At 46.0% G+C, this 25960-nt stretch overlaps 1 protein-coding gene across 4 annotated transcripts; it reads left to right on the forward strand.

Annotated features, from left to right (window-relative positions):
- Positions 1–806: 806 nt before the first annotated feature.
- Positions 807–24885, forward strand: kat6b (K(lysine) acetyltransferase 6B). 4 transcript variants are annotated; one of them, XM_069691763.1, is made up of 17 exons: positions 807–1103; positions 3449–4351; positions 8521–8629; positions 11221–11336; positions 11570–11651; positions 12160–12289; positions 12629–13590; positions 14754–14875; positions 16328–16440; positions 16565–16706; positions 16873–17034; positions 17592–17685; positions 19257–19488; positions 19769–19928; positions 20332–20604; positions 21451–21760; positions 21897–24885. In XM_069691763.1, exons 2-17 carry the CDS (start codon positions 3734–3736, stop codon positions 24803–24805), a joined length of 6534 nt encoding a protein of 2177 aa, XP_069547864.1. In that variant the 5' UTR covers positions 807–1103; positions 3449–3733; the 3' UTR covers positions 24806–24885. The 4 variants fall into 4 exon arrangements, with proteins under 4 accessions (XP_069547864.1, XP_069547868.1, XP_069547865.1 ...); XM_069691767.1 differs by having other exon boundaries at positions 12629–12684; XM_069691764.1 differs by lacking the exon at positions 807–1103 and adding an exon at positions 1321–2620.
- Positions 24886–25960: the final 1075 nt, after the last annotated feature.

Raw genomic sequence — 25960 nt, forward strand, 5'->3', positions numbered from 1 at the left:
ATCAGCAAGCAGATTCAAATAAATGTCAAGGACTGCATGGCAGGGAGATGTTGAATGATAGAAATATTACAAATGGGGACATCAAGGTCATCAAGGTAATGAGAAGAGCGTCTGATGGAGCTGCAGCATAATAGCAAAATGACAAGACCACTAACACTTGTTAAATATATGCAAATCAAATTACACATCAAATGTGTTTTTTTTTTTTTTTTTTACAAAGGTTAAATGCTTTCATTTGAGATCTTTTAAAAGCTGCTTGTACAGTACTGTATGTGTTTATAATGCGATGGGAAGTTACCAATTAACTCTCTAATTACATCCGCATTACTGCATGAAAAATGAGCTTTCTGGCATTTGTAATGCTGCTAAAGAGTTGGTGAATGAGCGATGGGAGGGCGAATCTAAAAACTGAAAATTTAATGATCTACATTATTGCTAACAACTATTGCTCTTCCTTGGGCTTGGTGGAGTTAATTAACAGATTAGGGTGTTAGTGTTTAATATCCCTGGGTGATATTGGCCAGTGCAAGAAATAGCACGTTTCAAAATAAAAGCCTGGATTTATGTGCCTGTGTCCAAATCAATGACATTCGAGCATATAGTGCTCATCCATTGGAAGTTTAGAAATGCCCATGGGGTATTAATAGGAGGGTTACGACATAAACACGTTGTGTGGGCTAATCTAAGAACATGAAGTGAACAAATGTTCCTGTGGGCTCATCACTGGACGTGTTGATGGAGGGGTGGTGGTGGTGGTGGTGGTGGTGGTGGGGGTGGTGGGGGGAAAGTGAAATTGACAATATCATTGTAGGAGCGCACTAAAGGGGCGACGGTCCGCTCCACTACACTGAAGTAGGGATGTCTACAGTGGAGGAAGAAGAAGAAGAAGGGGGAGGGTACCACTTTGTCACAGGCTGCTATGTAGATTAACCTTTCAATTAGTTGTTATCAGGTCCTCTCCATGTCTCGGCGCGAGCTTTCCAGCCTTCGTTTTAAGAGATCCAATCCAAATCGCTCGGATATGTCGCTTCACATTTATCCATCGACGTTTCCCCGATAATGAAGAGGAGTATCCGAAGGGGGGGAAAAAAAAACTTGAAGAGGTAAAAAAAACTACCAGCAAATATTTACGGTAGCCTGTGCCCCTCTCTCTTTTTTTTTTTTTTCCTCCTCTCTCCTCTCTCCTCTCTCCTACTAGTTATATGTGCATCCTTGCATGAAACTTAAAATTGTTGTGTCTTCTCGCCCTCGGCGGCGGCAGATTAGATCGGGGTTTTTTTTTGGGTTTTTTTTTTGTGGAACAAAAAACGGTGTACAAATCCGAGGAGGCTGTTGTATCATTTCCTTATATCATATGGAGAGAAAAAAAAAAAAAAAAAAAAACGAGAGAGCGGAGCTGAAGCTTGAGAAATGGGAGCTAAAAGAAACTAGCGAGACATATTTGGAGAAGCGGTGATGAAGGAGCTGCTCTCCCGGCAGTCGTGTTAACTTGTATTCCCCCCTGAACATTTTTTTTTTTTTTTCTCTCCTTCTTCTTCTTCTTCTTCCCTCCGGGGCTCACTTATTTGTCCTCATCGGAGATATTTGATAGTTAATGGTGATAAAGAGGTCATGCCATCTTTTGCACGGCGCAACACGGGACGTTAATAATTTCGCCGGGCAGAAAACCTACTTTTAACGGAACGCGTATTTATCGCCCTGCAAATGAACGTCACATCGGTTTAAATGTTAAATATCAGGAGATTTGCGGCTCCTCTCGGGGAAATAATGAAAAAGAGGGGAGGAAGATAAAGAGGGAGGGAGAAAAGAAAAAAAAAAAAAAAAAAGGCGAAAATTGCAATAGACACATTTTGCCTGCAGGAGTCTTGAATGTGCTACCTGGAATTAATAATAATTTAAAAATAAATAAATTTAAATTTAAAAAAAAAAGAAAGAAAAAGAATCGTGTTCCACTTTAAATCGGAGCCTTTTGCAGGATTTATGCAAACAAATGATAGATTTACCAAACAGCCAATTAAAAAAAAAAAAAAAATGATCCAAATCACTTTCAAGTGTAACCAACTGTTTCAAGGAGGAATCCAAGTAAAGGTGGGCCGGTGTTAAACGCTTCGTAAACGGGGTTAAATATTTAACTCCTTTAACTTATCACTCAGTCGGTTTACGCCTGTCGTGGTGAATTAATAACGCAATAATGCCCTTTTCGCCTCGGTTTGAGCCGGTGAGTTAAAAAAAAACAAAAAAAACAAAAAAAATTACGAGCGTTGGAGGTGAACGATATCAATCCGTCAAGCGAAGGCACCTTAAGAGGCGGGTCAATCGAGTGAAGTGACAGATCACACAGCCAGTGCCGTGCCTCTAAGAGTGAGCTCATACATAAAGATTGACATGTGCTTTATCAAACCAGCAATCGGATCTTGTCTTTACAGCCAATATTGAAGTTGCTGGGGAGGGCACATTAGCGGAGGTGCGCTTTAATGAGACTCCATTGGATTGTAATCAGCGTCATGTCGGATTCACGTAAACTACAACATTGTAACAAAATGGCGACTGTTTAGGTGACATCAGTAACGCTGGCAGCGCTGTCATTTATCTGCTCAACTCAGCGGAACACAACTCTCGGGTTTGTTATTGCCGGCTTTTTTCTTTTTTGCTTCTCGCTTCGCTTAAACGGCTTCGGTCGGGCGGTTCGTGCCTCGGGCGTCCGAACCGCAGCTGTCAGGAAGTGAGCGTTGATTCTGTCATTTGAGCTCGCGCTGATCAGTTTTGTCGTCGCGGACGTCGAGCTGTCAAAAAAAAAAAAAAAAAAAAAAAAAAAAAAAGTCTCGCGCGGACAACTAACGGTTAAACTTTACGTGTGATCTTTTTTTTTTTTTTTTTTTTTTTTTTTTTTTTTTTTTTTTTTTTTTTACGCAGTTTTGAGTGCAGATAACGAAATGTTAACGGTGACATTGTGGAAATGACGTGCCGCTGAAACAAATGTTAACTTGTAAGTTTTTTTTTTTTTTTTTTTTTTTTTTTAATGTCGTAAAGGAAAACTGACAAATACGTATCTGTCGAGGAGGAGACTTTTTTTTTTAATTTTTTTTTTTAATTTATTTTATACTTTTCCATAAGTCGGTGAAGTTTTTTTTTTATCTAGCTGTCATGGCGCGTAGACTTACTACTCTTAGAAAATAGTCTCTTTTTGAAAATGGACATCTGGTTTGGTGTGTGGATTATGGTGTCAGACTGTGGATTAAGTCACTCTGATTTCTTTAGCAGCCATGACAGGGCCTGCATCTGTTTATATCCATCTGTTTCTCGTGTTTTAGCACATCTTAAAAAGTTCTGCATTCCTCTAACTTAGCCTTTTATACCCATTTATGCCACAAACTGGCCTATACACTGAATAAGAGGAAATATTTGTCGTATTTGACCGATTGTTTTCCTTCTCTCTTTTCCTTTTCAGATCTGATCTGGGATTTCAGTAAACACGGCTTCGGGTCAGCTGGTTTCTGCCCTTGTGGAATTTACTAGTGCCAACTTTTCCTCAAGCCTCAATGTCAGATACCCGGGATTGAGAAGAAATGTGCGGATGCTGTCGTGGAACATAGCTTTTTGACCTTTTTTTTGTTTTTGTTTTTGTTTTTTGTTGTTGTTTTTATATATAAAAGGATGTGGATGTACCAGGTTTTCAGCAGCAGAAAGGGGGAATCTTTATGGATCGCATTTTTGTGAGGCTAATTGTTCAACCATGGTAAAACTTGCAAACCCTCTGTACACGGAGTGGATTCTTGAAGCAATACAGAAAATCAAAAGGCAAAAGCAGAGGCCCTCGGAGGAGAGAATATGCCACGCGGTGGCCACGTCTCACGGACTGGACAAGAAGAACGTCCTTGAGCAGTTGGAATTAAGCGTTCACGACGGCTCTATCCTCAAGGTTACAAATAAGGGGAGCGCCTCCTACAAGGACCCGGGGAATCCAGGAAGAGTCGGATCGACCTCGCCGGCGAACGCGTCGGCGCCGTCGAAGGAGCCCGTGTGGAATTCGAGCGACCTGCGCCACATCGATTGGAATAAAATACTCAAGAGGGCCGTCGAGGGCCTGGATGATACCCACGGCTCCTCGCTGAAGAACATCGAGAGGTACCTGAGGAACCAGGATGACCTTTCGAACGTTGTCGACAACCCCGCTTTCCGGCAGAGGTTGCGGCTGGCGGCTAAGCGGTCGGTCAACAACGGCAGGTTGTCGAAAAATGGCCCGCGGTATAAGCTCGGCCACGGCAGCGCGGAGGGAAGGAGCCCCAGGTGTCCGAGCGCCTCCCCCTTGGTCCTGTCGTCGGTGACGCTCCTCCCCCACGAGCGAGACCAGGTACACGCACCTCGGCCTCCGCGCTGTCACTCCTTTTTACCTTACCCCGGTTCTCGCGTCGTCCTGACCCCCCCCCCCCCCGCGTCTCACCGAAGGGACACGTCCCGGTGACCGCGGCAGTAAAAGAGTAGTCATGTTAGGCGGGAGGTATGGGCTCTTTAACGGTGGCGGGAGGAGGAGGAGGAGGAGGAGGAGGGGGGAGGTGAACATCTCGGGTCCACCGCTGAAACAGAATTTGCTAAGTAGGAATTTATTTATTTATTTATTTATTTTACAATTACGGTCTTTAAACGTTTTGAACTCCGGCTCGGCAGGTAAGAAACAACGCCATCTAGAGCGTATCCCTCCGGGGCCGCGCCGCCATTTGTCTCCATAATAAAGAGAGCCTGGATAATCAGAAAGTCATGCTGACAGTGTGTGGTAGGCAGTCTGCTGTAGGCTTCCCACAGGTTATGTAACTCTAGCTTAATGACCTTAAAGGATGTGGCTGGCTGTCTTTGTGAGTTGCAAAGCGTCAGTGAACAGGGACGGCGGTGTTTTATCGGCGATTCGCGAGAGCGCGAGCTTGCGTTGCGTTGGAGAAGAAGGAAGACGGAATATTCTCAAGACATCGCGCGGCTGTTTATGACCTTTGCGCTCGCTGAGATGCCCCGGAGAGGAAATAAAACCATATAAACAAACTTCCACGTTGCATTGTTTCCGCTGCTTTTGGCACTTCGGGGAGGGGGGGGCGGTGGGCGGGGGGGGGGGGGGGTTATAGTTTGCAGAGATTGTGTTTCTTTTGCTGGTGCTTAGGAATAACACGTGCTGCAGACGATTGTCTGTAAAATGACAGCGCTTTTGAGCTCGCGTTGCAGTTTTAAGACACCCGTCGAGCGCGGGAGGCCCGTGGACGGGAAATAGTTTTCGTTGTGCGGGGGCGTCTTAGTCATTTAGGTCATTTGTTTGCGAAGGCTTTTTGCACACTGCGTGTCGAGGCCGTTCGAAACGAAGTGCGGCGGCGGCGCCGACGACGACGCGCAAGGCCGTGCAGCCGAAGTGGCGAGCGGCGGCGGCGGCGGCGGCGTCGTCGGGCTGCAGAGATGTCGCCCTGCTCCTCGCCGGTTTCACAGTGAATAATCAGGAAGTGACACCCCCTGATACTGCAGCCGCAACTGCGACTGTGTCTGTGGTCAGGCCAAAAGTGAAACCGAGAAGTGCTTAGAGACACGGTGTCCTGCATTGCTTCTCATAGCTGAGGAAGGCCTGCTGTTTTCCATTTGGAACATTTCAACCTATTGCTCCCGGCCTGATGACATCAGCTCTCCCAGACCAGGTTTACCATTCACTTCAAAGGATGAGACAGCTCTGCCCGTTTCAGTTGTTGAAGCACACCGAGAGCGTGCGTGCGCGTGCACGTGCGCGCGTGCGCGCGCGCTGCGAATAAGAGATACTTTGAGGTAAAAAAGAGCAGTCTTGGTTTAGAGTTTATTAGATTCTGAAGAGACTCTGGCAGGAACAAAGGCAAGGAATGAGAGGTTGTTGTTTTTTTTTTCTTCTTCTTCTTTTTCTTTTTTTTTTTCTGCCGTGTTATGCAACCACTTGAGCTCTCTCTCTACCAGCAGTGTTCTAATAGGACCCCACCCCCTCACTCAGGACAGCCTGCTCTTTTGAAGCAGCATAATTTCCTATAATGTACTTAATTTAGAATCCCCAAGTAAATCATCAGCATCTCTTCAGCTGTGTTTGTTTCTCTATTTTCGCTTTTTTTTTTTTTTGGGGGGGGGGGGGGGAGCTGTGCAGATTGCAAATTGCTTTTGGTTTTTTAATCACCAGACCTAAGAATATTCCTAATGGAAGTTAATCCAGTTTCTGGATCAGACTTCAGAGCTCAGTCAGTAGAGACCGTATTATGAAGTCTTATTATGACTTTTATTTTAAAAAAACAACATACAAATTTTTTTTTTTTTTTTTTTTAAACATCTCCGCTCTGCGCCTTTCATCGGTACTATGCATAGTTTGCACGTTAGCGCTTAATTTCTCTGCTTTACGTTCGTTTCGTCACTTGTGTCCACAGTTCTCTCATGAAAATGATATTCCTACGTTTCTGTCTGCTCGTATTAACAACGACACGCGTGCATTCTTTGTACCTGAACAAGAAGTAATAACTCTGAAGGAATCGCAACACTGGGGCTTTGTTGTCAAACGCCTTTTCCTGCATCTTTTAGCAGTGATAACATACACCGGCTTGTGATCAAGGACAGACGCTAATATGTCTCCCTTTATCTCTGCGCAGAGCGAATGCGATTTGAACTTGGATAAGCCGTCAACTGACATAACTCAGTTTACAAAACACGGGTTACGTATAGGGCAGCAGCTAACAATTACAGAGTACAATTTGGCCATGAAATCTCTGAAAATGATGAGAAATGTTCATCGCAAGTTCTAAGAATCCAAGGACTTGTCTCTAAATTGCTTTTTCTTTTTTGGCAGATTAACAGTCAAAATTTTTTTTTTTTTTTTTTTTTAAATCCAAAAAGATATTTAATTAAAAGTTATAGATAAGAGAGAAATCATCACAAATCGTTTGGACCGTGAAGAATACTTATAACCCGGCCTGTACAGCAAGAGCGCTGCGGATCTGAGTGCCAAATATCTGAGCAAAATGTATTTTGTTTTTCTTCTGCAGCTTGAGATGATGCACAAACCACTGATTGCCTCTGAGCCACAGTGTTCAATCGTACAGGTGTCGCCTCATCGTACAGTAGTTTTTTTTTATTATTGTGTTTCCATGTCCATAACCGCAGCTGTGTGAGCAGCAGTCTGCTTCTAATGCCAGTATGTGCTTTCCAATATTGACCTGGCAGGTTGGAAAATAGAGTACTCATTGATGTGGCAGTAAACTGCTCCCCCTCACCGTAACAACTAATTGATACAGCCAGGAACAATGACCAAATTGCCACTGCATCCTTGCTGCACTTCCCCCCCGGGGGGGGGGGGGGGGGTGGGTTCGTTTGGATGGCGCGACGGGTTGAAAGGATGCTCCTCGCTTGCGTTTGTTGACAAATGAAACATAAAGTAAAACGAGGTTTCCCTTTTATTTATTTTTTTATCGAGTTGAAGGTCAGCAGGAGGTCAGGACCAGTGGCGATTCGGAAAATGCAATTCGGGGTTAAGGTCGTGGTGTTGATCCGCGTCATAGAAATCAGGAACTAATTACGGGCATCCCCAGAGTGCCCTTCAAAGCAGCGGTCAATCGGTGAGACCTCAGTGTGTAAACTGACGATGAGGAGCGTCGTTCATGGTCGCACCCTCCCGAGTGCTATTTTCCGTTAAAAACGTCCTCTCGAGCAGAAAAAAAGAAAGAAGGAAGCAGCCGTTTTGTTTGTTGCTCCTCTGGAGGCTTTTGTTTACGATCTCATATTTAAAGGGAGCCTTATGAAAGCCATATTGCATCCGTCTTTCTTTCGAGTTTAGGCTGGTTTTGATTTCAACTCGAGATTCGTTTAGGTTTTGATTGGCTGCTGTGTGAAGTAATGACACTAAGTCTCTCCCAGTTCTCTCTCTGAAGTCAGCCTCTCTTCGTTCTCAGTGATCAATGGGGAAATCCTCTTAAACCTTGAGCTCATATTTTACTTCGTCTGAACTTAACCGTAAGCCCTTAAATGAGTGTTTGTTCTTTGACTTGCAACATTTACAGTGGATCACGGCAGTAACAATGAGAGCATGTTTTATTATTGAGGTAATTTGATTACATGCTGGTTAATCCTTTCAGACTGGAGTGCAAGCTTTAAGAATTGGATTAAGCCCTTAAACTATGATTACTAAGATCACTTACCCATTCAGATGTAATGGATAAAGGAGGTGGATCTCAAATGCAGAATATCTCTGAGGATGAGATTCATTTATTATTCATTTCTAGTCTGTGAGAACTCAACTCATCTCTTCTTCTTTTTTTTTTTTTCCTTCTCTGAGCTTCTGCTTCCAGTTGATATTTTCATGGCTGTTTCATTAAATCCACAGACTGGTTGTATCTCATGGCTTTAACCAGCAATATGACTGCAGCGAGCTCAAAAAATCCAGACGAGATGAAATGTCCAAAAAACAAACAGGCTTTCAGGCACTACATACACAGCATGTGCCCATTTCTGTTTCTTAAACAGTTTGTGTCTGTTTGTGTTCCCACCCAGCTCCGGGTTGACCCCATCCCAATATGCAGTTTCTGTCTTGGAACGAAAGAGTCAAATCGAGACAAGCGGCCAGAAGAGCTGCTGTCCTGTGCAGACTGTGGGAGCAGTGGTAAGTCGCCCTTGGTAACACTTCAGTTATTGGATGTTCTCGCAAGCCATAACAGACTGTAAACAAGACTAAACTGCTTCGTGTGTTAGCAAAGGCTCACGAGCAGCCAGTGTCAATGTATATCAAGAAAAGAGCTGGGGAAAATGGTTCAAGAAGAAAAGTCTCTTTTTTTTTTTATATCAGTATATATTGTGATATGCCAGATATATATATATATATATATATATATATACTGTATACGTCCCACGTAAAGTACCAAAAGTGGTGTTGACGGCAATAACCTGTCCTCCAGTTTCTCTCATCCGGTAAATGTGTAAAAATATCATCTTCAGCGACAAAATCTGCTCCTTTGAACTTTTATGGTTGTAGTGTAACGATGCACAAAATGCACAGTTCAATATGAACCTCGGGTTTGGGGTCATGGTCTTCGGTGCAGCAGAGAAAACAAAAGATCCGCATGAAATAACGTTGTTGTTGTTGTTGTTGTTTTTTTAACTATTATTTTGGAAAATGTAAACATTCAGCAGTGGCTCATTGGCCACTTACCGTCACTGCTAAGGCACCCAAATGCTGGTCTATTTTCAGTTTGAAATAGTAAGACGGCACAGATGAATAAGTCAGTGCGGGCGATGCTCAATTAAGACAACGTCCGAGTGGCTGTCAAGACGCCCGTGCGGGCGTACGACGCGGGCGCTAACGACCTCAGCAGTCGTTCCCCAGTTCGATTCCCGGCCAGTTGGACTTTTACTGCGCGTCATTCCTTTCCTTATTTTTTTTTTTTTTTACCACATTTTCCGATCCGTCTACACCGCACCAAGCAAAGAACAACATCCGGTAAAATAAATAACAATATATATATATATTTATATATATATACATTGTTATTATTATATGTATATTATTATTATTATATGTATATTTATATATATATATATATATAAAAAAAACAAGCGTAATATATACATAATTCAATTTACCGTTAAAGCCGGCAGTGTAATTTCAGCCGTGGGACTGCACAAGCGCTGCTGCAAGTGATGCTGCCGTTTCTTTCTTTCCGCCAAACATTTAAGGGCTACACAGCCATCTTGTTTGAATAAACTTTATTGGAATTGGCACTAAATAAAAACCAACTGGGTGTTTTGTGCTTACGTTGAATGCGAGCAGCGGGGTGTGTGTGTGTGTGTGTGTGGGGGGGGGCTTAAGCTTCTGGCTGCGCAGAAAGGCCGATTTTAAAACGTGTGGCGTGAGCCGAGACATCGTACGACACTAAAACACTTCCCCAGCTTTGAAGGCTAATTCTGCTAGCGTGCCGTACAACAACTGTTGCGCTGCAGAAGCGTGGTGGGTGGGACTCGCGCTCTGGAATTTCTGTTCCGGGAGCGTACAGACATAAATAGATTGCTGTCGCTGTAGCCGTTTGGATCAGAAGGCGCATTAAACCGAGGAAGTCGAGCATCCTCTGCTGAACAGTTCGGGACGGATGCACACACAGTTGCACCCCTAATCTATAGATTACTCGATAAAGCTTTAATAAAAAAAAAAAAAAATCTTTCATCGTGCGGCGGCGTATAATTTGACCGGCTACGAATGGTACAAAGAAATGTCGACATATTCTCCTCCGTCTTAAAGCGTACAGTATATAGTCAAATCGCCCCAAACCCCGGCGGGAAGCACTTCTGTACATCGGTTCAGCAGATGTCACATATCCTCCTCCACATTTTTTCACTTCCCTCTCCGCGGTTTATTGAAGGGGACGATGTTCGGTTTGATTGGCCGAAGGGATCCGGATCACGCGCAAACCCTCGGGAGGTCAAGACGCTCCGAGTGACCGTTCAGGATCTGAAATAACCCAAATCATTTTCACTCGAGTCGCGGTATTTTACGAAGCGGATCAAAGATCGACGCTTTTTTTTTTTTTTTTTTTTTTTTTTTTACCGCCACAGATTGTTGGCATTTCCTTTATTGTTCTATTGTTCCAGACAGAACTGCGAGCCCCCCCCCCCCCCGCCCGCCCCACCCCGTGAAATTACCTCTGCCAAAGAGTCATTTACGTTTGAAACAATTATTTTAAATGCTGTAAGGAATTGTTCTCCCGATGACATTTTTATAGCTCAAATTTGACTAAGTAGCGTCGAGGTGGTTTTCATTAACCACTCGTAGTGTACACAAATTGTGCTCTCACTGTAAAACAGCTGTTTTACAACCGTGAGAGGGAGCCGGGTGAGAGAGAAGCAAGCTTTTACATGACTTTCATGGATCGGCTTCCATTAGAATGAGTGCTGCTACTGTTTCTGCCTCATTAGGATCAAATTATCTGTAATTAGCGGCTCAGATGTTTGATCATACTGTTTTTAGACCCAACTTGTGGCGGAGGGGGGGGGGGGCGGGCGGGAGAGAGAAGGCGTCGCGGACGTACAGGCCCGCCATTGTTTTTAATGATGTAATATGTTAATGTTTAACTTCACCCTGTGGACAAACGGAACATCTCGTCAGCGGCCCGGTGACGCTGTCGAGGCTGGTAGAAACATGTCATGCTAATACGTGTTTTTTTTGTTGTTTTTTTTTGGTTTGTTTTTTTATTGCCCCCGAAGGCCATCCATCATGTCTGAAGTTTTCCCCCGAACTAACCTCAAATGTGAAGAGATTACGGTGGCAGTGTATTGAATGCAAAACCTGCAGCTCCTGTCGAATACAGGGGAAAAATGCTGTGAGTATAATGCATACATCTCAACGCGCACCGTTTTCAGTGTTGTCGGCTCGAAGGTAGATCCCGTTTTGTAGCATCCCTGAGGATTTGTCGAGATTTGTAAAGGCTCTCTTGCGCACAATTGGGCTTATTTTTTTTTATTTTTTTTCCCAAAAGACTTTTAAATGACGGGTGGGGTTGTTACACGTATGCAACTGGGACATCCCTTACACATGCCCGCTGTTCCCTTTCAGGATGAGATGCTATTCTGCGATTCGTGTGATCGGGGCTTTCACATGGAATGCTGCGATCCGCCGCTTTCAAGAATGCCAAAAGGTGAGGTGTTTACACTGTCTGGCTTCTCTGTTTTCCCCCTCCGCTGTCAAATTCAAAGCCCCTTTTTCTTCACAGACGGCCGTTCGGGGCCTGTCACTCAGCACACTGAGAAGCAGCGGTGGCTTATTAGGAGCTTTGCATGCATATCAAATTATTCCAGCATCCCCCGGGGAGATTTGCTATCTCTGGATTACAGTACTGACCCTACGGCGAGGCTTGTAATGACGGTGCACGTACTGTAGTAAGATATTTGGCAGGCAATTCATACAAGTCACATAGCTTAGCTCAACAAGCTGACACCAAGTCTATTTCGCCGGACAGAGAATTGACCCAATGTTTTTCTTATGGATTTTCGCTTTGTGCTGAGTAATTGATTGTCATTGTGAGCTGGTGGGATTCTCGCCAGCTCTCGATATTAAAGGAAATGTTTCAAATGAATGTACTGTATGTCCTCTGAATTGATGAACCCAACCCAAACGCTACTCTCTTGTGTTTGGACACCCTCCAGGAACCTGGATCTGCCAAGTCTGCAGGCCAAAGGAGAACGGGAAGAAGCTCCTGCACAAGAAAGCCGATCAGATCAAACGTCGATATGCAAAGCCAATCGGGAGGCCCAGAAATAAGCTCAAACAAAGAATGTAAGTGTGCAATAATCTCAATTATTATTAGCAGTTTTATTTGATTAAAGGTGAATTCCTACTTAGTATAATGATTGAGATTAAGAACACACCGAAACAAACGGACAAACTCTTAATCTGCACAAGTAACTATCGATGTCAGATAAATGCAGTGGAGTTAAAACTGTTGGTTGAGTTCAAGTGGAAAGAAGCACAAAAAGGAAGACAAATTCTCAATTAATAGCGCATCAAAAGTGTACATAAGTGCTTACTTGAGTGAAATGTTCTTGGTTGAATTCCTCCTCTGACTGCGAGATCTCGCCCTTCTACAGCAGACGTTTGTTGCTCTTGTCTCGGCAGGTCTGTAACCAAGGGTGACGGCTCCATGGTAGCACTTGGAGGAAGGGGGTCACCTGGTAGGGGTCAAAAGATTACCGTCTGTTCCACACCTTCATCTGGTCATGCTGCATCTGTGAAGGACGCCAGAGACAGATTGGCTGTTGCAGACCCTTGTTGTGCGGTCGACGCCACCCAATTCACCACTTCCACTCCCACCACCACTCCCCTCCTCACGCCCACCTCCACCCCAGCTACACTCACTGTTAACAAGAAAACCAAAGGGCTTATCGATGGGCTTTCCAAATTCTTTACTCCTTCCCCTGTGGGCCGTCGCTCGCGAGCTGTAGCCGTAGAGTCACCCGACAAACCGTTAAGCTCTAGAGACGAGGGTCCGCCCAAACTGTCCAAGCCGCCAGAGCCGTTTGCCTTCGCTGCCGACGCCTCTCTAAAGATAACCCCCTCGTCCTCTGCACTTCCTTCCACTTCCACACTGCCGGGACTTAGCCCCCCTTCGCAGGTGTCCAGCAGCTCCACCTCTGCTAACTCTCCCCAGAGCTCCTCCAGCCAGTCTAGTGTTCCTTCCCTGAGTAGTCTCTGCAATAGCAGCCAACTTAAGGGACTTTTTGACGGACTCTCTCACATTTTTACTACTCAGGGACAGTCGCGGAAAAAGAGACTACCTTGCTACGCACCACCTAAGCGCATGCCCCATAAGCAGGATTTGCCCCACGCGTCCAAAACGGCGCCCCAGCACCTTGGAATGAATGAGTTTACTAAAAATAGGTTACACTCCACATCTGCTGGGCCAGGCCGACCCAGAGGACACCCGTTTAAGATGGTCAGTCATTTCAAACGTAACCCTTTCCTTAAAAAGCACAGGACACTAGGCAGGCTGAGGTATAAAGTAAGCCCTCACAAGGGAGCCCCCTCACCAGGAAAGGGAGACTTGACAGACGGAAGAATTAAGCCTGAGAATAATCATGGTAAGCAAGGCTCGAAATTCCAGCCAAGACCTGCGTCTCCACACCTTTAAGCTTCTTCTTTATTTTTTATTTGATTTTTTTTTTTTTTTTTAAAGCTTGACACTCGCAGTTATGTTTTTTTTTCTTTTTTTTTTCTTCAGTCTAGAGCTAATCTTTTCTTTGAGAAGACAACCTCAACATCCTAACAGCTTACTAATCCTCTTCCTAATTTGAATTATTTCAGTTTATTAACACAGTTTCGTTGCGTTTTGACTTGGCTGCGGAGTTTACGTGGCTTCCATCCTCTCGCCCGTTGGCTTTTGTCATAGTGCATGGCCCACTAACTCCCTCATGTTGCTCCTTGCTCTGTCCTCGACGCCTCTGCCGTAGTGCGCACATTGTGATCACTACCTCGTAGAGACTGTAGTCACATCGCCCTCTTCCTCATCCCACCCTCACTCTTGAAATCACTGTCTCCACTCAACCTCACTTCCAGCGGTCATTAGACACATACAACCAATGATTCACCCACCCAAGTTGAGTCAGACCTGACACGATGATTATAGCCAGAAATGCAGTAACCCTCACATTTCGCTGTCTTCAGGAATGAAGTCACGGTTTAAAAAAAAAACAACAAAAAAAAACATGCAGGGGAAAAAAACAAACAGATATATGTTTCAAGAAGTTCTGAACGATATCCCGCACAAACACGAGTCACTTCAGGAGCACATTTCCATAAATATGTTAATGACACATCACTTCCACTTGTAATGGGTTTTTGTTTTGGTGGTTAAGTCATGGTGTTGATGTCTTTCATAAAATTACTGCCTGCTTTCCAACATCAGTTGCTTTTCATGTCGAAACTCGCTCAACTTCACTGCATCTGCTTCTTAATTCATGGGAAACTGTCTTGGTGGATGACTAAGCACATGAAAGCGGTTACGCAATTAGAGTGATTTAGTTTCACTTCATTACATTAGGGATTTTCATATAAACATGCAAAGATGATACATTATGAAATTCCTCAGAGACACAGCCTCAAACAGGCTCAGCAGCAGTACTCACAGTATAAGCACATTTGCATAGAATGCATTTATGAGATTATTCAGCCACGGCTGCTTCAAACAGGCTGCTGTTGATGTGCCGTCTGATGTGTTGATGTTGTGTTATTGTGCCTGTAACAGGCCACAATGGGGAGCTGCATGTGAAGCAGGAGGCCCACGCAGACTTTGTGGCCATGTCCAGAGACCACGTCGCAGAAGAGGACATAGAGACATTCACGCGTGTCCAGCAACTCGCTACTCAGGTGAGACAAAAGTTGAACATCAAAATGACAGCCCCCCCCCCCTTTTTTTTTTTTTTTCCCTCCTTTTGTTTTTTTTTAACGTCTGCATTTGTTTTGTTTCTTGAGAGCTTTTTTTTTATTTGTATTCAATTAGTGCAGCTTCTCAATATTTAATTTGATCATTCTATCATTTTTTGTATTTTTTTTTTTTTTTTTTTTTTTTAGCATCAGACCACGAGTTTGTTTGCTTATTTCCAGTTCAGACCAGAGAACGGTGCAGAGAACAGTTGCAGCAGTGTGAACTGGCCCTTCTCGGCTCGACTCAAACCGGCTGACGACGTCACTGCGACTCAGCTTGTCAAGTTGCAAGTGGGCAGTTTTAAAAACACGCAGCGCAAATAGTTCATGTTTATTAGAGGAGACACCAAATCCTCTAAACAATTCAACTGATTAACAAAATAGGGAGAGATCCTCTGGCTCAAGTTCACACCATTAACTTGCAGAAGCCCCCCTGGGTATTCCACTGAAGCACCCACGGGGTGGCTCCGACCTCTCGACCCTTCCTTTTTTCTTTTTTTGTAATGTTTTTGCGGTTTCATCACTACTTAACTGCAGCTGCTGCAAGAAACTCACTGTCACTAACCTCATTCATGATTTAAGACGCTACAGATTATATCCAGCTATTAAAAAAGGGTGATAAGCCGGCAGTCAAAACAGAAGTACAGACGATTGTTGATATGGAGGTGTTGCATCATCTCGTCTCGTTGCTTTGGTGTTGCAAGTTTCAAATCGCCTCGTCGGGAATCTTTGGTCTGAACTGGCATTCTCAAATAATATTCCAAACATCTGTTATCATCAGGGAATATTCAAGTTTGCTGTCATTTTTCCATTTAAATGGACATTTGAATGTTGGGTTTTTTTTTTGAATAACTGAGCAGCTTAACAAAACATTGATGTAGGTTCAGTCCTCTCCCTTTCTCCTCTCCAGACTTTTTTTTTAGTTTTGTTCCGTTAGCCTCAATCACATGGTGAATTTTCCCACAAAGGATTTCTTTTATTTGTGTTTCTAAGATACGAAAGCTTGACTCAGGAGTTTCGGTCTATTTTCAAACATAGAGGTACTTAATTTACAACTGAACTGCAGAGCTGCATATTAGTCTTAATCGTTTTAATCAGCACAAATTAACGTTTGTTTTCTTTGCCAGGTTTTAACAGCACACTTGTGGCTAAGACTCATTGTATCTGTAATTGTTGAATACTAACAAAATAATATTCCTGATATCTTGGTGAAAACGATTAAGTCCAATTTTACCAATACAGTTTTAAATAAAGAGAATATTGACAGAGAAACCCTTAATTTTGATATGAATTTGTCACGATACAATTACATGGACTTGTGATGAGAGACACTGTAACATTGCATTATCTGGGTCACTATATTTATCAGTTTGCCTTTGTTGAATCTTTTCACAGAGAACTGGAACTCTGATGAACACGGACTCCATTCGATGCCCCGCTGTCATTGAATTTGGGAAGTATGAGATTCAAACCTGGTACTCGTCACCTTACCCACCTGAATATTCAAGGTAATGTTGATTTCTTTATTTTTATTTCCAGATATTTCCAGTTTCTCTGTTGAGTTTTATTTATTTCAACGTCCTCTCATGCTCAAGTACAAAAACCACAGCTCTCCCCTTTTGTCTTCACCAGATTACAAAAGATTTATCTGTGCGAGTTCTGTCTGAAGTACATGAGGAGCAAAAACATTCTGCAGAGACACACAAAGAAGTGTGGCTGGTTCCACCCGCCAGCCAATGAAATCTACAGAAAGGACAACCTTTCCGTATTTGAGGTCAGCTTCCCTTTACAGCAATAAAGCAATAACTGTATGCTGCATGAGATCCCACTGAATGGCTTCTGGGAGGAGGAGAAGGAGGAGGAGGAGGAGGAGGAGGAGGAAGGGAAAAAATGGGAACTGTTTGAACAGTGTCCTCTTGCTCTTTTTATTCCGTGTTTAGGTTGATGGAAATGTCAGCAAACTATTCTGCCAAAACCTCTGCCTGTTAGCCAAGCTTTTCCTGGATCACAAGACCTTGTATTATGATGTGGAGCCTTTCCTTTTCTACATACTTACAAAGAATGATGAGAAAGGCTGTCATCTTGTGGGCTATTTCTCCAAGGTAAGAATTACAGAGTGATTTTATGGGAAACGATGGAATACCGCACATCACTTTTGAATGGTGATACTGGTACAGAGAGACCTCACTGTAATTTGTACACTTATGTAACGCGGAGTCGACTTATTCACAGTAGTGCTTCAGTTACGAGTTGAATAACCTCATTAGTCAAGTAAAAATGCCGAACATTTGTCGGTTTCCAGGTTTTCAAGAATTGGCTGCTTTTTCTCGGTTTTGCATGATTATAAATTGATCATCTTTGGTAAACTAAATAATACATTTAATTGCCAGAAAAACAAACCATTGACAGGATAACTGCTAATTAAAGTCAGCATTCATTGCAGCCCTAACTCTCTGTGATACTTTTCAGTGTAAGTTATCACCCTCTGTGTGTGTGTGTGTGTGTGTGTGTGTGTGTGTGTGTGTGTGTGTGTGTGTGTGTGTGTGTGTGGTGTGTGCACGTGCACGTGCACAGCTTTAGACAAGGACAATGGCAGGTGCAGTAAATTGCCAGCTTCAGCAGAGCTCTGACATACTTGATCTGTTTCTCCTTCCCTCAGGAAAAGCTTTGCCAGCAGAAGTACAATGTCTCCTGCATAATGATCATGCCTCAGTACCAAAGGCAAGGATTTGGAAGCTTCCTTATTGATTTCAGTAAGTTCCATAATGCTTTTTTAGACCACCACACTCATTTTTTTTTTTTTTTTTTTCTTTCATTGGTCTTTACAAACAATTTCAGATTAAAGGGGGAATTTGTAGCTCGTGGCAAGGTGCTGTTATTTTGTTAAGGCTTTGAAGGGGCCTAATCAAGAGCATTCACAAACAGTGCTTAGGCAATCACAGAAGATTAGGGTTGAGAAACATAACAGGCTGGCTGCATACATTATTTGATGGCCAGTAGTGTTTTCACCAAAGAATTGCCTGAAGAGTTTGTTTTTTTTTCATAGAAAAATGCCCCCAATTCTCTCCTTGACTTGTGATGAGGCGGAGATGCTGCTTTTATGTTTTAGTCTCGTAAATGCAACACATGCAATATTTAAAGCCTCGCGGTCCACTTATGAAAACAGTTGCTGCCTTGAGTGGATTTCTGTGTTTAGGCAGGCGTTTTTTTTTTGTCATTATAGTCGTTTTATTATTTTCAAGAGTTGTCTCTGTGCCTACTTTGTGTGTGTGAGGAGGATAAGGAAAAGAAGTGAGTGCAGGGAGGCCAGGCAGTAATGGAGCATTTGATTTCCTGTTCACTTTGGGAACCATTGAGACACAGAGATGCGAGAGGATCTGTGATATTGAGAGTGTGCTGATAACAAAGACGGGGATTAAGGGAGATTGAACACAGCTGAGTTCTGAGCTCTTTGAAGGCTTTATTGGAAAATGTAGCTTTGGAAGCTGGAAGTTGTTTAGATTAAGATTTTCTGTTATATTGGATTGTATTAGTGGGACACTTTGTCTGCAGGTAGCCCTGAGAGCAGAGCCTTGGTGTGTGTCTGTGTGAAATCATAATTCGGGGGTCTCGGGGTAGCTCTTTTGTTTTGCTTTATTGATGATAATATACTTGTAAAATGGCACAGAATGAAAAATGACTTTTTCCCAGTTAATTTATTTGAATATTCATCGCTAAGTGTTTGTTATCACAGGCTCCTTTTCTTAGCTTTAGTAATGAATATTGTCATGATTACTGGAATATTATGTGTTCACTGTTTGGTGATTAGATTTGCTTGTTTGGTTCTCGGTAGTGGGTGCACATTAAAAGGCATTAATTAATTTCATGCCGCTCATAATGGATGACCCTTGACAGGGCTGCTATGAAACTAATTACACAGATACATATTAGTATTAGCTTTTTTTCCTCTTGTTCGTTATCTCTCCTAAGTGCAGCCTCCTGTGAGCAATGACATCCAGCTGCTTCTCTGTCTCGCTCTGTCGCTTTGTTTCCTCTTTACTCCCTTCTTTTAACCGCCTTTGTTGCCCTTGCCAGCATGTATGATAGCTTCTGACAGAGGTTGAAGGAGTGGAGAACTGATTGCCTTTTTCTCCCCTTTTTCCTACTATTTGAAGGTGAATCCCAACCAGGATTCGGTGTCACATCCTTACATGAAAATGTAATCCATAAGGGAGGGGGTTGGAGGGGGAGGGGGGTGTTGAGATTGAATTGCAATCCGAAATAGCAGCAGCAGCCTCTAGCTTGACTAAAGCATTTTGTTTTTGTTTGAATCGTGTCTTTTCAGGTTACCTTCTCACCAGGCAAGAAGGACAAGCTGGCTCCCCGGAGAAGCCGCTGTCAGATCTGGGTCGCTTATCCTACCTGGCATATTGGAAAAGTGTCATACTGGAGCACCTTTATAAGCACCCAGATAAACACATCAGTGTTAAAGGAATAAGCAGGGCCACTGGGATGTGTCCACACGACATCGCCGCTACTCTCCAGCAGCTCGGCATGATTGACAGACAGGATGGCAGGTCAGTTTCCGAGCCACAGTCTCCTTCAGCCTGCGCTGCCGCTTCTGTATGCCGTCTGACTTATCCAGGCCAGCGGGTATTTTTAACAGCATATCCATTAATGCCGCTGAATATTGACAGAAGTAAGTCAGGTTAAGCACCCCCAAGGACACGGAGCACCTGCTGTCCCAAAGAGCCCGTCTTTTGTGCTCCTATTTAACCGCACATCACCCTCCGTCTACCCCCGGCTTGTGCTTCCCTTTGTTGTGAACTCGTGCGCTTTTTCTCACTGTGACCCCAGGATTGTATTGATCAGAAGGGAACGACTGATTCAGAGGCACACGGAGCGGCTGAGGGCTCACCCACGTCAGAACGAGGTGGACCCGGACGCCCTGCGCTGGACACCGTCCACAACTCTGAACGCCGTGCTGTCTGAGGAGGAGAGAGAGGCAGAGATGGATGTATGTTTCTTTGTTCAGGAGACACTGGTTATTTGTTTACACTCGCCCGCAATGCTGTTGGCGAATGTTTGTTTGATGAGCTGGGGAGTTCAAATAGAGGCCGTTAACGGGGAAAGGCCTTCCCGCTGTCAGCAGGCATCTAATGTGGTGCAAAATTGCCCTAAATCAGTTCACTACATAATTAATAGTGCTGAATAGTCCATGAAATGCAATCTTCCCGCGGCTGCTTAACGGATAACTTTCCCGTCACGACGGGACAGACATGCGATCGGGACGCCGCTCTCACCACCGCGAGAAACCTGCGGTGACTCCTCTGTCACGATGTTATATTCCAACCTCTTGTTTTGCCGTTGGCCTCCCCTGCTCTCCCGGAGCTAACGCGTCTTGTCTGTTTAATCACCAGGCTGAGCGGCTGAAGGAGCAGGCCAGTTGTTGGGAGAAGGAGGAGAGAGAGGGCTTCTTGATGACTCACGGGAGCAGGCAACCGCTCACCAAGGTCCACTGCAAGGTTCCCTACAGGACCTACGAACGCCGGCCGGCACCTTCCTGGACCAGACGCATCCAGCAGCTGGAGGAAGCGAGCGACGACGAGGCCGACGACGACGAAGACGAGGACTCCGACGGCTCGCCGCCCATCCTGACAAAAGCCCACGCGATGCTTGCAGCCAAGAGAAAGGTGACTTTTCGTGCACGCTGACGTGAATCGCCCTTCTCCCGCTCCCCGTGTCCCCAGCGCCGACGATCTCTTCGGTAGTCTGGAGTTTTATTCGGGGACAAAGTGGAACCGAATGTATGGCTGGATATTTTCCTTCATTAGGGACCATGTTGTGTACTTGGGGATGGAAAGGTTTGATAAATATTCATGAATTCAGTGTAGGGTTCAGTGGCTTCCCCCTGTCATCTGGAGCCTCCCTGTGTGCCTGCAGCTGTAGATAATAGATTGTGTTTTCACTCCTGGTGTCGAGACTGTGCAGGCTAAACCTTGTACTATTGTCAATGGTCATGGTTAATTTACCGCCCTCCTCCGTGCTTCTCACATCTGTTCCGTCTATATGGCACTGCCCCCTTGTGCTGGAGATGAGATTACAGGCGGCTGCATGATGTCAAGGAGACCTTCTCAACCAAAACAGCACGGAAAACCAGAAAGGAATGACAGTGGCCGTCGGAGTTTATTTAGTGCATTAGTTACAGTATTGATTTCACATTCTTCTCGTGGAGGATTTCGGAGAGGAGAGCGGTTCAGTCGTGAGCAGTCGGTGGGAAACAACTGGAGAATGTAAAATATAGACTGCGGTTTCTGCTTACTCTGCCTTTCTAATTTGTGGTTTTCCACACCGGGCTGCATTGCTCAAACATTTAGTCTTGCAGTGTGGGTTTTAAACATTTTGCATTTAGCACAGAAGCCTGAATGATTTTTCATGGAGGTCATCCACCCAGTGCCCTAGTTTTTAAACAACGCCACTCGGCTCTGCGAAGGTTTTATTTTGTTTACATTGGTTCTTCTTTTTAATTTGTCTTTCAGAGGACCATCGTTCTCAAGAAGAGAGGGCGTAAAAGAAAGCGAATAAACAGCAGCGTGACAACAGAAACCATCTCTGAGACGACAGAGGTGCTGAACGAGCCGTTCGAAAACTCGGAGGATGAGCGTCCCATGCCGCTGCTGGAACGCACCTGCCGAGTGGGCGAGATGCAGGAGGAAGAGGAGGAGGAGGAGGAGGAGGAAGAGGAGGCACACAAGGATAAGACACCAACCACACCAATGAAACGCCGGAGAGGTCGCCCGAGGCTGGAGAAAAATGCTCAGAAAGACAAGCTTGAACACTGGAAAGAAGGTATTTCTTTCCATTTCTATTTCTACTTCATATTTGAGACGTTATTTCTCCAAAGCGTGTTTTACAGCAGGTTGCTCTACCTTAATGGCGAAACAGTGAAAGCTTTTTTTTTTTTTATTCTATCGTTGATCTGCAGGAGCCAGCGTTATCTCCAAGAGACCCGGCAATCTCCGTCCAGTGAAACGGAAGAAAGGCTGGCCCAAAGGAGTGAAACGCGGCCCTCCCAAATGGAGGCTAAAGAACGAGCGCAAGATGGGCTTCAAGCTGAACCTCTACACGCCCCCCGAAACTCCGATGGAGCCAGAGCAGCACCACATTGAGACCGAGGAGGCGAAGGCGGAGCCGGACCAGGACATCGTCAGTGCAGATGAGGGCAGCAAAGCGGGCAGGGGACCGGCGAGTCCGGACACAACGCTGGAGAGGCTCCCGCCGGAGCCCCCGAGTCCCGCCGACCACGGCTCCCAGAAGTCGAGCTCCCCCGAAGGATCGCCGGCGGCCTCTCCGGCGTGTTCACCCGCCGCCTCCCCCGCCGCCGCATCCCCTCAGCCCGCGGACACGGTCGACTCCCCGGAACCGCCCGAAGACGACCCGCTGGGGAGCGACCACGAGCGGGACTCCCCGGCCAAAGACACGGAGCGCAGCACGGAGGGCGCCGCGTCACTGGAGAATGACAATGAGGAGGAGGAGGAGGAGGAGGGGGAGGGGGAGGAGGAAGAGGAGGAAGAGGAAGAGCAGAGAGCTCAAATAGAAGATCAGGATGCAGATGATGAAGATGACAGCCACAGCAAGATGGCGGCACCGGAGAGCGGCGCGGACGAGTTGGATCAGAGTTCAAAAGACTCATTGCCCAAATGCACCCCAGATTTTTTAGATCCAAAAGAAGACAATGACTCTGAGATGAGTCAGCAGGTTTCGACGGTGTCGTGTCGCGACGAGGAGCCGGCGACCGCGGCAGAAAGCGCCCAGGACGCAGCGACGGAAACGACGGCGTCGCCGCCGTCGCCCGAAGCGGCGGCGGTCGCTTCGATAGCGGCCGCGGACTCGGATAACCCCGTCGACTCCGAGTCGGAGGAGGAGGAGGAGGAGGAGGAGGAGGAGAGCGCGCCCAGTCCCCGCGCGGGCCACCAGCCTCCTCCTCCGCCCGCCGAGGCGGCGGCGCTCGGCGCCGCGCTGAGGGAGGACCCCCCGGTCTGCGCGGAGATCGACTCGGAGACGGCCCAAGCCGTTCAGTCTCTGACGCGGGAGACCGAGCGAGAGAACGTGTTCCAGGACTGCGCGGAGAGCCAGGAGCCCTGCAGGAACCTGCAGACTTACGCCCACGTGGCCCAGAGCCCCCGGCTCGCGTCGCTGGACGACTGCCCCCAGTCGGACCACAGCAGCCCCCTTTCCTCCGCGCAGTCCCACCCCAGCCAATCGGTGCGCTCCGTGAACAGCCCGGCCGTCTCCATCCTGGAGAGCGGCTACACTCAGATCAGCCCCGACCACAGCGCCATCTCGGTGCCCTCGCTCCACAACATGGAGACGAGCCCCATGATGGACGTGCCGTCGGTGTCGGACCACTCGCAGCAGGTGGTGGACAGCGGCTTCAGCGACCTGGGCAGCATCGAGAGCACCACGGAGAACTACGAGAACCCCAGCAGCTACGACTCCACCATGGGGGGCAGCATCTGCGGGGCGGGCCCCTCCCAGAACAGCTGCTCCTACGGCAGCATCCCCACCAGCGGCCTGCCCCAGAGCAGCTGCGCCGTGAGTCAGCAAATGGCCGCCGTCAACCCGGGCGGCTGCGGGATGATCCAGCAGAACAGCCTGAGCTCGCCGCCGCACTGCAACGTCAAGTCGCCGCAGGGCTGCGTGGTGGTGGAGAGGCCCCCCAGCAGCAACGGCCAGCACAACCAGCACAGTCAACACAGCCAGCGGAGCCAGCACAGCCAACACGGTCAGCACGCCGCCACCCACAGCAGGCACGGCCCGCACAATCAACACGGCCAACACAATCAACACGGTCCTCACAATCAGCTGACGCAGCACAGTCAACACAATCCCCACAACCAGCATAGTCTCCACCACAATCACCACCTGCAGCACAATCAGCTCAGCCAGCACAATCAGCACTCTCAGCATAGCCTCCACAATCAACACAGTCAGCACAGCCAGCAGCAGCCCATGGCCCAGTGCGCCATACCCACCAATTTCACCACCACGATGCAGCTGGCAGACATCCCCGAATCGGGCAACTCCAACTTCGCCCTCTACGAGAGGATCAACCACCAGGGGGAGTACGGCGGCGGCCACTACCCCCAGTCGCCCGGCCTCAGCCTGGCCAAACTGCAGCAGTTCACCAACACGTTCATCGACCACCCGCACTCGCTGCCTTTCAACCACTCGGCCTCGCACCCCATCACGTCGTACGCGAACACCGCCTCGCTGTCGTCGCAGCACTCGGGCCTGGTGTCCCTGTCCCAGACGCCGCACCGAGTCCCCAACCCGCAGGTGCAGGCCGCCATGACCCCGCCCCCGAACCTCGGCTCGCCGCCGGCCATGATGCTGCAGCGCAACATGGGCATCCCTCCGTCGCAGCGGATCCAGCCCCAGATGGCCCCCAAGAATCACATCTCCGCGCGCTCCAAGTCGGCCCCGCTGTCCCACCACCAGCAGCAGATGTACGCCCGGCCGCCGCAGACGGTCGCCATGCAGGCGCCGTCCAGGACGCTGGCCGCCATGCCGCGCATGAACATGAGCATGAACATCATGCCGGCGCCGGCCTACAACGTCAACTCCATGAACATGCCCTCCCTCAACGCCATGAACGGCTACAGCATGAGCCAGCCCATGATGAACAGCAGCTACCATGGCAACCATGCCTATATGAACCAGTCACCCCAGTACTCTATGCAGATGGGCATGATGGGAACACAGCCATACCCCCAGCAGCCCATGCAGGCTCCACCACATGGCAACATGGTGTACACTCCAGCTGGTCACCATGGTTACATGAACACAGGCATGTCCAAGCAGTCCCTGAAAGGGCCTTTCATCAGGCGGTAACTCTCCGCAGGACCGAGCTGGTTCTTCTCACGTGCATTTTGCTGTTTGAAGATGCACTGATCTGGCCTTGTTTTATTTTTTATTTTATTTTATTTGTTTTTTTTTATTTTTTTGGGGGGGGGGATTCCTTTTGTTATCGTTTTATTACTTAAAAACCAGCAGCAGCACTTGGAAAGAATGCAAAAATGTTCATCAGTGAGTAAACTTTGAAGCTAATGTTAAAAAAAAATAAATTTAAAAAAAAAAATTTAAAAAAAAAAAAAGTATTTTTGTTCCTCCAGACGGGGGAAGCCTTACATCATTACGATGAAAATCTATTTAATTAGTGTCAGTGTCTCTGATGTGTCTTTTAGGCCGGGCGGGTTCAGAGTTCCGAGGTAGAGATTTCATCAGCGGTCTTGCAGTCGTGTAGCAGCTACTCAAAACGAAGCCATTAAATGTGCCTGCTACAAGTGGAGAATAGTGGCTGTTTGAACCTGTTCAGTGTACCTGTCTAACAGTGCTGACGATTAGTTTGTACTATACTCATGCCTTTGTATATTTAAATTATTGTACTTATTTTGTAAAGTGACAACTAGCATGCTTCAGTCTCTTGTTAGTGACAGTGCATTGAGTAGTACTGTACAAGTGTTGTGCTTAAATAGCAAGCCATTTTCAAAAATATCTGGCCTTTTATTAGGTTTCCCTCCGCAGGGAGAAAGATAAAAACTATATTTTGTTAATTCTAATAATGTAAAAAAAAAAAAAATGTAAACTTAGTCCTGTTTTTCTGTTGTTTTTTTTTTTTTTTTTTTTTTTTTGAGAGGTTTTATTGCTATGTATGTATAATTCTGAAGTCTTTTGTAACAGATCTCCTTGAGGCAGCTTTCTGTTTAATAAAGCAGACTGATTTCTGTCAAAAAATAACGAAGCATATCTCAGTGTTTGTACCCTGAAAATTCTGAAACATTTCCAAATGTCCAGAAGTGTGGCAGAATTTTAAAAAAAAATAAAAATAAAAAAAAAAGAACTAAATGATTATAACGACGAATAACAATAAAGAAGATATAAATTTAGTCCAAAGTCAATATTTTACATAATGCCTTTTAAAAAAAAAAAAAAAAAAAAAAAAAAAAAAAAGCTACGTTTTCATTCCATCTGTAGATTTGTTTTCTA

This window comes from Brachyistius frenatus, unplaced genomic scaffold (genome assembly GCF_029030835.1).
Source record: "Brachyistius frenatus isolate BFR_SWC_R1_liver_20210118 unplaced genomic scaffold, ASM2903083v1 Contig_11, whole genome shotgun sequence".
Classification (NCBI taxonomy): Eukaryota; Metazoa; Chordata; class Actinopteri; family Embiotocidae; genus Brachyistius; species Brachyistius frenatus.